The sequence below is a fragment of the Pipra filicauda genome, unplaced genomic scaffold (genome assembly GCF_003945595.2).
Source record: "Pipra filicauda isolate LSUMZ 115617 unplaced genomic scaffold, ASM394559v2 scaffold5_size6683894_pilon, whole genome shotgun sequence".
NCBI classification, from domain to species: Eukaryota; Metazoa; Chordata; class Aves; order Passeriformes; family Pipridae; genus Pipra; species Pipra filicauda.
Genome location: NW_024104754.1, coordinates 1,721,263 through 1,736,764, shown reverse-complemented (window position 1 = coordinate 1,736,764; position 15,502 = coordinate 1,721,263). Strand labels below are relative to the sequence as shown.

The following is a 15,502-nucleotide window of genomic DNA, read 5'->3' as shown; positions in this document are numbered from 1 at the left end:
AATAAGAAGGAAATGTTAATTAGTGAATGGAGCACATGTCACTGAGTAGCTTGGAAAGCATAATGTTAGTAAGTACAAAATAATGTGAAAGAAATGGGAAAAAATGTCTGAACTCTCACAGGATTGTAGTCACCTCTTCACTTAGTAAGAAGACCTGGGGGTCGCTGTGGAGATCTCAAACCGTGTGTAGATTCCTTGATAGAGCTTCCTACAGTTAGTACTGAGTAGCAATTGAAAATCAGAAAGAGGTTCAGAGTACACAAGACTCCCCGATGACTGGAGTAGGCTTGCAAAGGAAGAAGTCAAAAGCCACACCTCTATGTGAATGTGTCCCAGAATATTTGACTTCTTATTAAAAGCAGGTACAAATGCAGTACAGGTACAGTCAGAGACTGGAATAACAGTGAACTCTGGGAGCAATTCTTACTTAAAGATACTTTTCTTCGAAGTGGAGTAACACTACTGTGGGGGATTTGAACAGCTGTTGATGTGTCAGTGGCTGACTGCCTGTACTGCCTGTGAATTTTATGTCATTTATTTGAGGATAGGATAGCAGTGCTTAGGTCTGTATGCAAACTCAAATAGTGCTTATGGTTATACACTTACAGTCTCATGGATAGGCAAATTCTTCCCAGGCTTTTGCAGTGCCATTGCCAGGGTCCCACTGCTTGGAGAAGAGTTCATCCAAATCCATGTATAACAGTGCCTTCTTTGCAGGGCTGCAGTTGTTATTTCCAGTCACCAGCTGTATAGTTATCAGTACATTTTGAAAGCTGCTGAGGTTCTGTTTGCAAGGCCCTTGCAACTTCTTACAGTATGCAATAAAGTGAGGACAAGATTTATCCCTCATTTTACATTGCTACAGATTTTAAGCATACTTTTCAACATGGAAATGTATATTTGCAGATGCTACTCTTATTAGGTATGGAGACCTGTGAAGTGATGGTATTGTTTTGCATCATTGTAAATGCAGGAAAAAAATTGCTTTATGGACTAACTGTCCAGCAAACATCTTAGTTCACTTCATGCACCTCATCTGTTATTTGTAGATTATAATAACTAAAATGTAATTTTGAAGCTTTTTAAGCACAGTATTTCCATAAAACAATATGAAGAGAAGAAATAGTTATAAATGGAGAAGCCACGGCATGTCTACAGCAAGTACTCCAGTTCTGAGTCCAGGCTGAATATGTCAGGGAGCAATGAGGGCTGGCTGGGAGCGGGGCAGGCATGGAAATGGCAACCAGGTTCAACTGCTGAGGCAGGTCAACAGTCATGCTGGAAAGTCAATCCACAGGTCATAACCCAACCTACTGAGGGTTAGAGTCCTGTGCTTACTGGGCAGGTCCTTGGTGATGGGGTCAGGCAGAAATCAGGCCAGGAAGTCAGGTCCAAGAGGCACAGGCAAGCCCCAAAACACCCAGACTGAGCTTAATTAGAGCCCTTGGATTTATGGGCAGGCATCTGGGGGTGAGGCTGGTCAGGGCCACTAAGGCCTGTTAGTGTTCAGACCTGTCTGGCATGGGAGACCCTACCGAAGGCATGTACCATCACCAGCACAGCTTGCAACTGCATAGGGGTACACAGGCTTCTTTCCCACTCAAAATGGTTAGGGCAAGCCATTCACTCCCTACTTTTCTGCCACCCATCTATACTCAAACGCAGGGAAATACCCAGGAACATCCCTTTGTCCTGACCACCCTTTCGGGACACAATAAATAAATCCAAAACAAACCGAACCTGGGCAGTAGCCGCAGGTGAGCCAAAACCAAACCATTCCGGCCCCCGCACCCACCCGGGGCTCGGGTATCTCCCATGGCCCCAGCCCAGCCAAAACCCCCCAGCCCCCCAGAAGAACCCACTATCCACCCTTATCCTCCCCCCACTGTGTTACCACAGATCTTCCCTCGCACTGCTCTCCTGCGATGCTCCATACAGGGCTGCCCCGCCCGCCCTCCCGCCGGTCTGAGGACCCCCATGGCTTGGCGGCCGCGTGGGCACAGCATAGCCCGGTGGCCATCACGTGGTGGCCCCACAGCAGAGCCCTGGTGGAACCAGCACATGGTGGTGTCTGTCCTTGTTAGTACAGTGGTGAGTGAGTATCCCTGCCTGTCACGGGAGACCAGGTTCAACTTCCCGACGGGGAGGTTCTCCTAACACAACACTGAACTACAAAAATGGCATATTTGTTAAAGTTTAATGGGTTTAAACATTTTTAAAAGCTGAAGTAGATAAAAATTTATGTAGTGTTTAAAAAATTAGGAAATTATATGCTGTCTGAAACTGTCTTTATTCCAACATGAACAATGGTAAATTTGGCCTTTTAGTGGGCTCTGCAGCTTTTGCAAAAGATTATAATAGAAAGGCTCATAATTTTTGACATGCAATCAAAATAATCTACTATACTTATTCTTCTATAGTAGTAAAAATATAAATATGGTTTATATCTGTGAAATTAATGAATGAGCATAATACATAAATATTTCAATTATTATAAAGAGCTATAAGAGTAAAGTGCCAGTAGAGACTCAAACTGCATTATTTAACACTCTAATTTCAAATTAAAAAGTCATAGAGTTTAGATAGTTTGCTTATAAAATATGTCTTCATGCCTGTGACAATAATGATTGTATCAGTGTGGAGATACCCAAATTGGCTTTCAGTTAATAGGTAACACTTCAATCAAATCAGCAAAGCTCAGCTGTTTCTTTCAGAAAGCATTTCTTACTTCAGGCTCCTTTTTTTCCGACAGACTGATAGTAGTCTTTTCTGGTTGCTAACCTAATTCCTAGTCTAGTGCCATAAATCAACAGAACTGTGCAATCAAATAAAGATAGTAAAATGCTGTCTTCTGGGATAAAAGGACTTGGTTCAAGTGATATATCTTTTTCTAAGTGTGTTTCTATAGCTTTTCAAATAAGACAAATTCTGCATTTGGATTTCCATTCTGCATTTCCTTAGATTTCAGTAATGATTGCACATAATCCAAAGCCAAATGTTGTCTGTATACAATATATTTGGTAGAGTTTGTTAAAAAGTCAACAGATACATTCTGATTTAAAAAAAAAAATAACCACAAGTTTGTAAAGGAAACATAACATTTTATGAAGTTATGAAGCAAACTTTTAATTTCTTGTTTTGAATTAAAAATTTTAGACTAAAATTGGAGTAATTTTTATGGAGCAACTCCTCAAAGTGCTGAATGACCTCAAATCCCATAGATCTCAGCAGCTGGTGAGGGGGTTAATCAGCTAGAGAAATCACAGCTCTAAAAAATTGAACATTACCAGAAAGTTTATGTGTGAACAACTAAATTCTTCTGTCTAGTATACTGCATGACTGAGTCATAACCTGCAAAATCAGAGCAAAATTTAGTCTCAATCTTTTTAATTTTTCATGGCTATAAGGGATATAAGCATAAAATTAGGAAATTATATGGAAAACATTTTTTAATTATCTGATGTCATTCATGTCATTCATGTCATTCATGCTCTCGTTTTTTAAATGAGAACTGAGCAGGAACCAGTATAATATGTTTGGGACTTACTGGAATTTAAACTCATATGCAGAAAACTTGAGTCTCTTTGAGCAAGCCATAATGAAAATAACCCCCCAACCTATTTTTATATCAATATAACTATTAGAAAGAACCCCACCAGGGGGACAGGCAGATTTTGGCAGTATAATAGTACTTTTATTCTGTGTATTTTCTTTACATAGTTGATCTTTGGCCTGATTCATCAAACTTGAGGTTTTGCTTTCTGGCTGCTTCAGTATTGATCCTCATATCAGATTTATCTGCATTACTACTACTTGTCATTGTGGATTCCACCTCTGTGCCTTCAGCAGTCCCTCCAATGGGCCGCAGGACTTTAGTGCTCTCTTCTAGGGGGCGCTTCCAATGGGGCCTGCTTGCCATCCACAAAATAAGTAAACCAAATACGACAAGCAAAAGACCAAGACAGTTGACAAAAGTTGCTTCTGGAGGGGATGAACTGTATGCAGGATCTCTCCTTTGAAAGAGGAAAGAGAAAGGAAAAGTCAGAAAAGATTGTTTTAAAGACAATCCCGGTCTAAAACCAGTAGTCTCCTGCTGGGTAGTCTTTTTAAAACAAAACAATGTCCCAATACTAGATGCTTATTATTCTGCGCAAACAGAAGTATAGTTTCCAATTAATAACTTCAAAAACAAGTGGAAAAATACTTACAATGAAAATAAAAGCTTTTCTGTGATTCCCATGAGAGCGGCTGCAATCACTGTTGCAAAGATGGTAAGACCCGAATAAACGTGTATTGGCATGAGAAGTGCTCGGAGATAAACTGGAGCAAAAGGGAGCAGAAAGACAGCAAAACCGAAGAAGAGCTAAACACAAAACAGATTTATAGTTAAAGTTATATAGAAAACAAGCTGCACTTCTCAAGCAGAATAAAAATAATTGTAAAAATTCCATTCTCAGATGTCTTCAGGTAAAAATTTGAAAGTAATTGGCATTTCTATTTTTGAATGTGTTTCCCTTCAAAACCAGAGCAAAATTCTGGATTAGCACTTAGGAAGCAGACATCAAATATTTTAAAAATAATCCTACTTAATACCGGTGTCCAAACTTATAGGTAATGCTAAAACTGCAACCAAACTAAGTACTGAAAACACAAGTTTTCAGTGTCACTAATACAGTAATATCTTAAAGGTGTGAGTAGCTACTTTTTTACAGTCTCTTCAAGCCCTGTTCTCTGCTCCTGTTACAGATTTACACCTAAATGAAGTTCAGAAGGCAGTCTAACCTTCTGACTTGAGTGGATTAAATAATTTTACTTTTTTAGAGTTTTAGTTAAATTAAAGTACATATCTTCAGAAGGGGAATGGTCTCTCAATGTATCAATCAGATGGCATTTACAGAGAAGATATGTATGGGTGGTGTCAAGTTATTGAGAGGAGATTAGTTCTCCCATTAGCACTATTTTCATGATGGAAAATAATCCATCGTGTCACATGGTTGCAGTCACAGGCTTGCCCAGACATACTGAAGTTGCATCCCTTCTTTAGTTTGTTCTACCATTACTCAGCCCTGCTACTAAATTAGAAATAGTGCATGAATTTGTATTTCATCTTGCTTTAACTTCCTGTCTTAGTCCTTGTTTTGCCTTTCCATGACAGTTTAAGGAGCTCGATACTTTCTCCCTGGGAAGCTTTTTAATACACTGTAATCAAGTCATCTCTTATTCTTCCTTAGATTTGCTAAACAGTTAGAGCTTTTTAAATCTTGCACTGGAAGATAAGTTTTTCCAACTCTCAAATTACTTTTTTTTCCTGGTCATTCTTTTTATATTTAAAAAAAAATTATTCCATAGTATTTCATATCAGTTTTGCTAATGCCATATTTTTCTTATTGTCACAGCTTTGTGAGAAGTCATTTTGAGTTCATGTAATTTTTGAGTACTTCGTTCCAAAGACATTGTTTTCCAAGATACAGTCTACATTTTAAATTTCTGCCCTATTCTTAAATTTATGTCTGTGTGCTATACTGTATTAACATACATTTGACGTAAATACATTTACACTATTGTTCCTGGAGGCAGAGTATGTGAGCATAAGACTGACATGCCATTTCCCTGAAACACCTGCATTATTAGGACAAAGATTTTTATAACATTGTTCCTTCTTATTTATACTCATTCCATTAACTTTTTCACCTATAGAGAATATACTCAACAATGCTGCAATATGCTTTCTATTTTTCTAAGTGTTAAAAACACTATTTCAACACTATTTCCTGTAGCTCCTAGCCTGAGCAGTAAAGGATAAAAGTCCAGAACCCAAATCCCTCAGCTGAGGATTTTCTGTGCTTGATCACAGATAATGAAGTCTTTTTTCTTTTTAGTGTTTTGGCAAAAAAAAAAAATATTTGAAAGAACAAAATAAATTTCCATAGTGTAATAACACAATATAGGGAGTTCAGAATGTATAGCAGAAACATCACATCTGTATGTGTACTGTAAATGTCAGGGCATGCCTGGTCCTCTTCTATGCCAAATGCAAAACATGTTAAGTTAGCTCATTTTACATTATGATAACAGTAATTCTCTGCCAATGGGAGCAGTTAAAAGCATGCCCACAAACATCTGTCAAAGTTTTGCTGATTCAAGAAAACTGCTTAGCCAGTAGTAGCTCACTCAGATGTCAGATCCTTTAGATTTCTACTGCTTCCTGCAGCACTTGTTCTGCTGATAAACAGAACAAGGCCAGGAAGTGACTACTTAAAATTAGGACAGCTGAAAAAAAAAGAAAAGCAGTTACTTCATTTGAGACATCCTTAATAAAAGCTCTCACTGTATTTAAATGTGCTTCCAACAAACCAAATAACTTTAACTTCAGGAGTTAACAGAGCTTAGAAACACACTACTGTGTAACTGTACAGTAAATAAATGGTCACTATCCCAGCAAATAAACAAAATATGCTTTAAGATGCATTTTTCTTCAAAATCAAGGATCCAGTATTTGCACATTTACATGCTAATTTGCCAAATCACAGTGTAAAATGGCTATCCCAGTAGTTACGGTGTGCTAGTGAGGGCCTTTTGTGCCTAAATTACTCGAAACATTCCTCAAAGTTACAACCCATTTATAAATACAGTTAGATTCTGACCTGGAGAGAATAAAATATAAGAGCAGTCAGCCCGATCCAGCTGTGCAGACTGTACATGTTAGGAATGTTCTGGGCATTGTGGTATTCGAACGCGGCTACCATAGCAACGATTGCAAGAATCATAGCTATGGTATTTAATCCAGCGTGGATGAACTTCATTAGAAGTTTGCTGCACTTCCAGGTCCAGGGCAATCTGTACACAATAATAGCTGAAGAAAGAACAGAAACAAGATGTTATGCCTTATAACTTCTCTCAGATGTTAAAAATTATGCATAATTCACATAGCTCCATTGTTAAATACAGAAAAATCCAACCTTTAGTCCTCTATAAAAGTCTATTAAAAGGCTTTTTCTCATACACATAGCATAGCATATTCCGAATATACAACTAAGGTTTAAATATAGCTTTTAGGGAGACTTTTTCCTAATTAAAAAAAACCCAAATTTAAGCATGTTTCAAAAACAAAACAAAACAAAAAACAAACCAGTAAACAACTTGGTGTCATCTTTTCCTTAGTCATTAAATTGATTTAACAGGGATTCTGCATAGGATTTTGATTGTTCTCCTACTAGTCAGATTGGAGGAATAGAGCCTGATTCTTCTATTTAGAATATCTCACTTGTTGAGAATGTGTGTCAGATTATTTTCTAATATTTATTCTCTTTGCCAACTTTTGATAATGCTATTTTCTAATTATGGAAATATTTATATGACTGTCTATTGCATTGATATTAACGTATCTGCTTTAAATGGAAAAGTGCTCTTTGGCATAAGGGAATCATAACCTTACTTGTAAGAGACAAAAGCATTTGGCAAATACAACTCTTCCACCAGTGGTAGATGAATGTAGGGGGGTTTTGCCTATACTTGCATTAATAACTGTAGCAGACAGTGTTTAGTTCAGTCTGAACAAAACAACAATCCAGTGTTGGATCCAGTGATCCAACACCAGAACACTTCCAGGGACAGTGATTCCACCACTTCGCTGGGCACTCTGTTCCAATACCTGACCACCCTCCAGTGAAGAAATTCTTCCAAGTGAATGGCACTGGTGCAACTGGCCATTTTCTCTTGTTTCTTGGGAGATAAGATCAATCCCCACTAGCTACAATCTCCTTTCAGGTAGTTGCAGAGAATGATAAGGTCCTCCCTGAGCCTCCTTTTCTCCAGGCTAAATGACCCCAGCTCCCTCAGCTGCTCATCAGACTTGTGCTCCAGACCCTTTACCAAGCTCTGCTGCCGGTCTCTGGACTAGTTCCAGCACCTCAATGTCTGTCTTGAATTGAGGGGCCCAGAACTGAACACAGCACTCGAGGTGCAGCCTCACCAGTGCCCAGCACAGGGAGAAAATCACTGCCCTGGTCCTGCTGGTCGCAGTATTTCTGATATGGGCCAGGATTCTGTTGGCTGCCTCAGCCACCTGGGCACATTGCTGGCTCAGTTCAGCCAGCTGCCAATAATATCCTGCATTAGACTATTATTAAATCAACTTAGTGCTGATGATAATGATTTCTAATTTTGTAAAGCAGGTATGTCAAAGGGCCCCAAACAAGCCTCAACATCCCATGAGGATATTCCCGGTAAATCCTCCTTACCATATGGCCCACAGTATTGTCAATCATTTATTCAAAGTGCAGCAGAGTAATGGACTCTGTATGTCTTAAAGAAAACTTCATGAGCATAGGTTTTCAGTCTTTGATCTCAGACAGTCAAGTCCAGGCTAAAATGTTTCTATAATATTTTTCTGGTTTCATCTAGTTGATTTAACTTCAAAAATCACTATCAAATTCACCAGTCCCTTGTCCCCATAGTCTCAGATCTCCATCCGAGCCTTGAATTTTCTGGGCTGTTTCCCATAAACGATATGATAGAAAACCATGGAATACAGACTAATGGTCTGGACACTTGTTAACAATACCATGCATTAGTATGTTACATGCCACAGCCCAGGACATATGCAAGGTAGTACAATTTGTTTTAATCCTCTTTCTGTGAGGGCTATGTATGAAGCTAAACATTGCAACTTCAGCAGATCCGACTGTTTATCAGTGTGAAAAGACACAGTCTATTTCCCCATCACCTCTTCTGTGTGCTTTTCCTTGCCTTTCTCATAACTAGTGCTTTTTTGACCTGCCAGAGGAAACAAGACAATCTGGGGAACAGAGGGGAGAAAAGGAAGATTTGTCTTTCAGTAGTACAAGCTCTTAAAACTTACTCAGATGTGATGTATAAATTAATCTCAAAATTAAAGCCTTGGTTAAAAGCACATGCACAGTTACAGAATTTTTAGTGGGTACATAGTAAAGCAGCCCTGTGAATAACTTTCTCTAGGTACAGCATCTCTAGTACTGTTAAGTCATTTGATAGTCTAGGCATCCTAAACTGAACTTTTTCACTCAGATCTCACTCCTGTTTTGAGCTATGATTTTAAAACACATCACACAGGCCAGAGTGATCTTGCAACATCTTTATGTGGCATGGGACACCTTTCTTTGACAAACATACACGGCAGAATTCTAGAGTTGGCTTTCTAGTTATTTCTGGCATGTGCTTCACGTGCTGTAGGAAGTGTCACAGATTACTCGTGAGATGCCTTCCACCTTAGCAGGCACACAGAATGGCTCTGTGAGTGCACTGGGGCTGCATTGCACAGCACCTCAAAGCTGTCAGAAAGGAATGGTCCTCTTCACTCTGCCTGTTTCCTCTTCTGCCTTCTTGGCTGATCCTGCTGCTTACCTTTGGAAAGTTCTGATTTATGATTTCAAAGGGACTTAAACTAAGCTCATCAAGAGAGCGGCCTCTTCACAAGTTGCCTCTGATGAGACCCTCACAGGTCACCAGTCTTTTGCCCTTCCAGTTCTTGAGAATTCTGCAGCCTATTGGATGTTAGGAGCTCCAGCATTTAACTGTCTTTCCTTTGAACAAATGTTTTGTTATGTTTGAAGCAAAAGTAATCATGTGTGTCAGATAGCTCAGAGCAAGCATTATCCTTAGCTGTGATTTCAAGATGAAAGACTATGCTTGCTTTAAAATAGATTTACACTCCTTCTCCTTGCTCTTGCACATTGTCCACCATCTCCCTTCTCCCATCTGCGGCAGTTCAGAGACCCTTCATGCAGGCAATTCAGCTTTTTATTTGAGCAAAAAATGTACTTGAGGTGTGTGTGGGGTGTGTGTGTGTGTGTGAATTTTCTGCTAATTGAGTTAATTCAGTTTATGCATCTGGCAAGGGCCAGCTGTCTGACAGTGGCCAGAGCTGGCACAAACAAGTGTGTATGAAGATAAAGTCTTAGTCAAGGAGAAAGCTGAAAGGGAGAAGTAGAGGAAAAAAGTAGAAATATTTCAGCCATAGTGAGCTGTTGGACTGTCTCACCCACGTAGGTAATTTCATCTACACAGATGAAGTTTGACTCTATAAAACCACATGGTGATGTGGTAGACTTGGATTTTTCCTTCTCTTTTCTATGTAAGCACTCTTAAGTAACATTCTTGCTGTATTCCTTTAGTAATATACTGCTGATGTTAAGCTACTGATGATGTTAAGCTACACCCTCATGTATTAAGACCATTTAAAATACAAGTTATACGATATTTATAAATCATATATGATGAGGAATATTAATTTTCCAAGCACCTTCCAAGATTTACAGTGTCAACCTACAACTTTATTGTATAGAGCATACATGTGACTCATAAGCAGTAGAAGACTGATCTGAGGATGGGAGACAGACTCCCCCACCTTCCTTGTTCTGACTCACTCTTTATTCAATCTTCCACACCCCAAAAGCCACCACGCTGCTCCTCAGTCTGCAACAGAGATTGTCACATCTTTGTAGAAAAAAAAGATCTTCTTTTATAAGGTGAGTAATGGGAAATTCTCAAAAACCATTTACACCACATTATATCTTGATGGGTTTCTTTATTATTTTTACAAGAGGACTAATCATTCGCAGGCCAAACATGAACTATCATGCAAATATTCCTTTGGATCATGTCCTCAGTCTGCAGTCACTGTTCAACAATTGCACATGTAAATTTATTAACTTATTTAACTCATTCTATCACACTACTATTCCTTCAAGCTCTTCTTAAAACTCATCTTTTCATCATGTTTTTTTCTTATTTTCAAAAATGTTGCTGTACTAATATGCACACAGTTTTATTGCCTTTCTCACTTTAAGTCTAGGAAATCTTGTGGACAATTACTGTGCACTGACAGTGTTTTGTCAGGTATCATTTACCCATAGGTGCTGGTCCACAAATATATTAAATCTTAATATTACCATGCCTACAGCTTTTCCACTTGATTGACAAGATATATACAACACTTTTATTAGGGCACATCTACTTCCCAGTGTGCACATTATATTATAGTCATCTCTTCTACCTCCTACAGACAATACAATATTTCTATCCTTTGTATAGACTAATAAACTCAAGAAACAATTGGTTTTGTTATTATTTAAAATCCTCCACAAAAATTTAAGCAAGATTTTTTTAGATACTCCTACTTTTAACTACTTAAAGACTTGTGTTTCTTGTGTGTTTCCAAAGAGGTATCTGATTTCCCAGTCTCATCCAAATTACTTTGAATTCAGTGGCAGACTTTTGTCAATCAAATTTGAATCAGAATCACAGTGGTATCTTATCTGTTGTTATTTTATCTGATTTATTACAATACTCCTTCAGTCTCTAACTTGCTTTTCATGTTATACAACAGGATTTCCTCCGCAAATAATGATCTAAGTGAATTCCTTCTATAGGTGGGGAGTTTTAACTATGGTAAACCTCCATTTACTTTACATATATCCTTACCTACAGAAAGTTTGAGACAACACCCTTTCTCTGTGACACAGGGAAAAAACTGAGTTTCAGAGGAAAAAAAAAAATAGAAAATACGTAGGAAAAAGCTGCAGAAAATCTCTCCCTATTTTCTTAAAAAATGCTATGCTTATATAAAAAAACCAGTAGCTTAAGCACAGTAAGTAGTATAGATGTTAGTGAAGTCAACAGGTGAATTTCATTGCTTATTTATAGCCTGAAATTACACTTCCTATTGAGCAATATTATGTAGAACAAGCTCGAAGTACTGTTTATTGCTCAATAGTACTTTGTGACTTGAAGCCACAAAACTGAGAATACCACCACTCCCAGTGAAAAAAAAAAAATTTACAGCGTATGTTCAAATTACAACATTCCCTTCATCTCCGGAACTAGACAGCCTTCGGCATCTTCCAACCTCTTGACTGGCTGGGCTCCTGCTGGATAGCAAGCAAGCACACGTGATGCAAACAACATGTTCCACTGAAATGAATGCTGGACAAGTCTTCTGGCTGGACAAATGCAATATATCATTCAGTAATGAAGCAAATGTAAATAAGGTTATTAAAAATTAAATTCCAAGTTTGTCTAGATAAAATTTGAGTCTATATTCTATTACAAAGAAGAAATACTCCTGCTTACAATTATACTGTAAGTCGCTGGAGGTTCTTTCTTCGTTAAAAACAATGAAATCGTCCCTATCCTCTCCCCCCAAAACTCAGTGGTAATATTGTGAGAGCATTTCCACTGTTCTATGCAGTATTTATTTGCCCTTCGTGGGGCGGTTACTAATGTTTCACTTAGTTCTCCGCATACTGAAACTAGCAAGATTTGTGTCACTGAGTTTATAAAAACATTACTGTTGGATGCTGTTCTCTCTGTCAGATTTTCCCATTACTTTTTAATGCCATTAGCATAAATTTACACTCCCAAATTTCAGGATTTTAAAGGTACAGTGTAGTGATGTTATTTTTTGCAATATTTAGCTCTGGTTAGAATATATTCACAGGGTAGATAAGCACTTCTGTGGCGCTCTCTCATTATCTACATTTCAAACTTTACAGAAAGCATTGTATATTTCTTTCCTAAATTGACAGTTTAGCAACTACAGTGTGTCTAATTTAGTTGATTTATTGGAATTACCCAACTATGCCAACAGCAAAACACAGTTCCAACTCCCGTATTCCTGCTGGCCTCAAGGAACATCCCTTGCACAGAAGACCCAACACACTAATTGTGTGGGATGGAAAAAATGATACTGTTCATTTTCTAAGTGTAATGGGAAACAGTTAAATGTCAGTACAAGGCTGAACTCTATGAAGTCAAATGTTCATATACCTATAAACAACAAAACAAAACAAAAAAGCAACACTGCATCATAATAATTGCATGTTATTTAGGCAACAGAATTAAGAATTAATTTAAAATATATATTTTACAGAATAACTTATGCTAAGTCTGGGCTGAAGAACTGCATTTTAATGGTGCTAATGCTGCTACATTTTCTCTGGCACAAACCCCATTCCTGGATCAAGCTTCTGTGGTATTGAACTTTCCTTTCTCCTCTCGGGACATGGGAGAGAGCCAAAAGAGAAACTTTCCTAGGGCAGCATTTCTGGCATTTAGATTCTCAACCTGCATAAATTCAGGCTGCCTAGAAAAACACACCTCTCAAATATTACTCAAAGTACACAGCAATCCTACGCCAGGGTAAACAAGGTCCTACAGGAAAAAGAAAGCCCAAACCGATACGTAGCAGTTTTGGCTTATTACAAGGGACTCTTTGTCCCTTCTCGGGGAGTGCTAGCTTCCCTGACCCGCTCCATCCGTACACCAAGGACCAGCCGCAGCGCTCCCGCTGTCACCCGCTGTCACCCGCTATCGCCCGCGGGCCGCCCGGGGCTCCGCCCGCCGCCCCCCGCCCCGCTCCCGGGCAGCGCCGGCTCCTCCGCAGCCCCGCGCCCGCCCGCCCCGGCCCTCTCCGCGTCAGCCCCGGACCCGGGCCCCCGACGCACCAATGCCCTGGATGAAGACGAAGCCCGTGACGACGAGGAGGGGGTGCCAGTTGAACTCCCCCGCGCTGCCGTCCCAGCTCAGCCCCTCGCGGTAGTGGAAGACCCAGACGAAGGAGAGGATGACGGACACGAAGCCGACCAGCAGCGCGGAGGCCAGCAGCGCCAAGAATCGCCCGTAGTCCTCCATCTTCCGCGCCTCGAGTGCGGCAGCGAGCGCCGCGAAGTAGGGGCGGGCCGGCGGCCGGGCGGGGTCGAGGTCGGGCCCGGCGGGGATGGGACGGGACGAGACGGGACGCGGAGCCGCAGGGTCGGGAGCAGGAGAGCAGGGTGGCACGCCGCGCCCTTCCGCGCCCCTCCGCGCCCCTCCGCCCTGCGCGCCGGCCGCCCGGCGTCCCGCGGCCGTCTCAGCGCTGCTTTTTACGAGGAACGTATTGGCATTTTTTTTTTTTTAAAGTTTTCACAAGCTCTGAGTGTGCCCTCGGATTCAGAACCGCGCCTTAGAAAAGAATTTTCTGTGTCAGCCTGTCCCTTTCCAGGGTGGCGGCCCCACTGCGCTCCCCCCAGCAGCGGAGGGGGTTTTGTGGGGGAGCCTGTAGAGGACGTTGGGGAATTTAGAGACCTGCCATAAAGATAAGCCACTACAGCCATAAGGACTTAGAGATAAAGCAGGAGCACTGCTGTGACGAAGAGGCAGACAGAGCGTACAGAGTTGGAGGAGCGCACTTAAAGAATACTGATGGATTTGCCTGTACTTGGAGCGCGGCTTGCCATCATGACCGTCCCCTTCCAACTGGATTCGAGTGCTGCAAATGTAGAACAGATACTAACCGGTTTCATATATGGAGTCTGGCCTAAGTATGCAGGAGGATGTGGACATTGTTCTGTTGAATAGCGTAAATACATCAAATGTCCACTAGCTAAGAAGGGGAGTGCATGAAACTTAAGACAATTCCAACAGGTATGGAAGGACCCATTGCAGGGAAGTTAGAGAGGAAAAGAGAAAGAAATAAAACAGAATTGCAAAAGAGACAACAGGCAGCACCTGCCAGAGATATTACATGATAGATTAGACCAGTTTTTTCAAATCATTTATTCAGTCACTTTTTGCTTTGCTTAAGAACGTTCAGCTGGCTCTGGAGCCTGTCAAATGTAGTAGTGATACTGAAAAGCGACAAACAAACTTTTAAACTCCTATTTGTAGGTATTAAAAAGCAGCATGCTGGATGTTCAGAGGACAGCTCTTCTAATCAAATGTGCCAAATGACAGACAAACAGAGCTTTTTATTGCATATTACATATTCATTAGATATTCTCACTTAATACAGTGTCATTAGTTTGCTTTGCATATTCACCCCCTCACACTGGAAGTCCTTGTGTGGTCCTGCTGAATCTTCTTCATTGTCTTGACCTCAGTTCTTGAACAGGCACAGCATCATTGTGTTTCACCACCAAAAACTGTAACATTTGTTCTTTATCTTATTTGGGTATGCAGAGCTTAGTTTACATCCTATTTGTTTGAGTACATCCCTCATCTAATTCTCTAGGATTTCTCTAAGATTTTATTGTTCCTTATTTGGGCATTCTGGAGTGCTGTGAACAATGTTTCTGTTTCTCCTATCAGTAGGAGGCTATGCCCAAACATATATTCAGCACTACTTTCTGGTATTTGGTTAGCTTACTTTTAAAATATACATATAGTATCAAAATACTGATTGAGAGAAAAAATATTTTTTTTTTTTTACTCTGGCTAGTCTTTGAGCTGTCTGGTATCTCACACTCAAATTGAGGCCTAAAAAAATGAAAGGAAACAGTTTTATGGAACTTAAAATAGTTTCAGTAGAATACTGCCAATTCAAACACCGTACTTATAAAATTGCTGGAAACATCTGCATAGAGACATGAAGACCAGGCCAGATTGGAAGAGGATGCAAATGTATTTCTTCATTATTCTCTCTAATCTCTTAAAAATAGATGCTGGGCTCTGACATTTTAAAGAAAAGCTTCACTTGGGCATCATTTGT

At 40.0% G+C, this 15,502-nt stretch overlaps 2 protein-coding genes across 4 annotated transcripts in view; one reads left to right on the top strand and one right to left on the bottom strand.

Moving 5' to 3' along the window:
• METTL8 (methyltransferase like 8) overlaps nt 1–15,502 on the top strand; it is a 101,291-nt gene that overhangs the window by 15,292 nt on the left and 70,497 nt on the right. The window lies entirely within an intron of this gene.
• Nucleotides 2,179–13,809, bottom strand: LOC120322440 (cytochrome b reductase 1). Its single transcript, XM_027733683.2, has 4 exons — nt 13,482–13,809; nt 6,645–6,853; nt 4,209–4,363; nt 2,179–4,013 (listed from the first exon to the last, which is right to left on the bottom strand). Exons 1-4 carry the CDS (start codon nt 13,666–13,668, stop codon nt 3,713–3,715), a joined length of 852 nt encoding a protein of 283 aa, XP_027589484.1. The 5' UTR covers nt 13,669–13,809; the 3' UTR covers nt 2,179–3,712.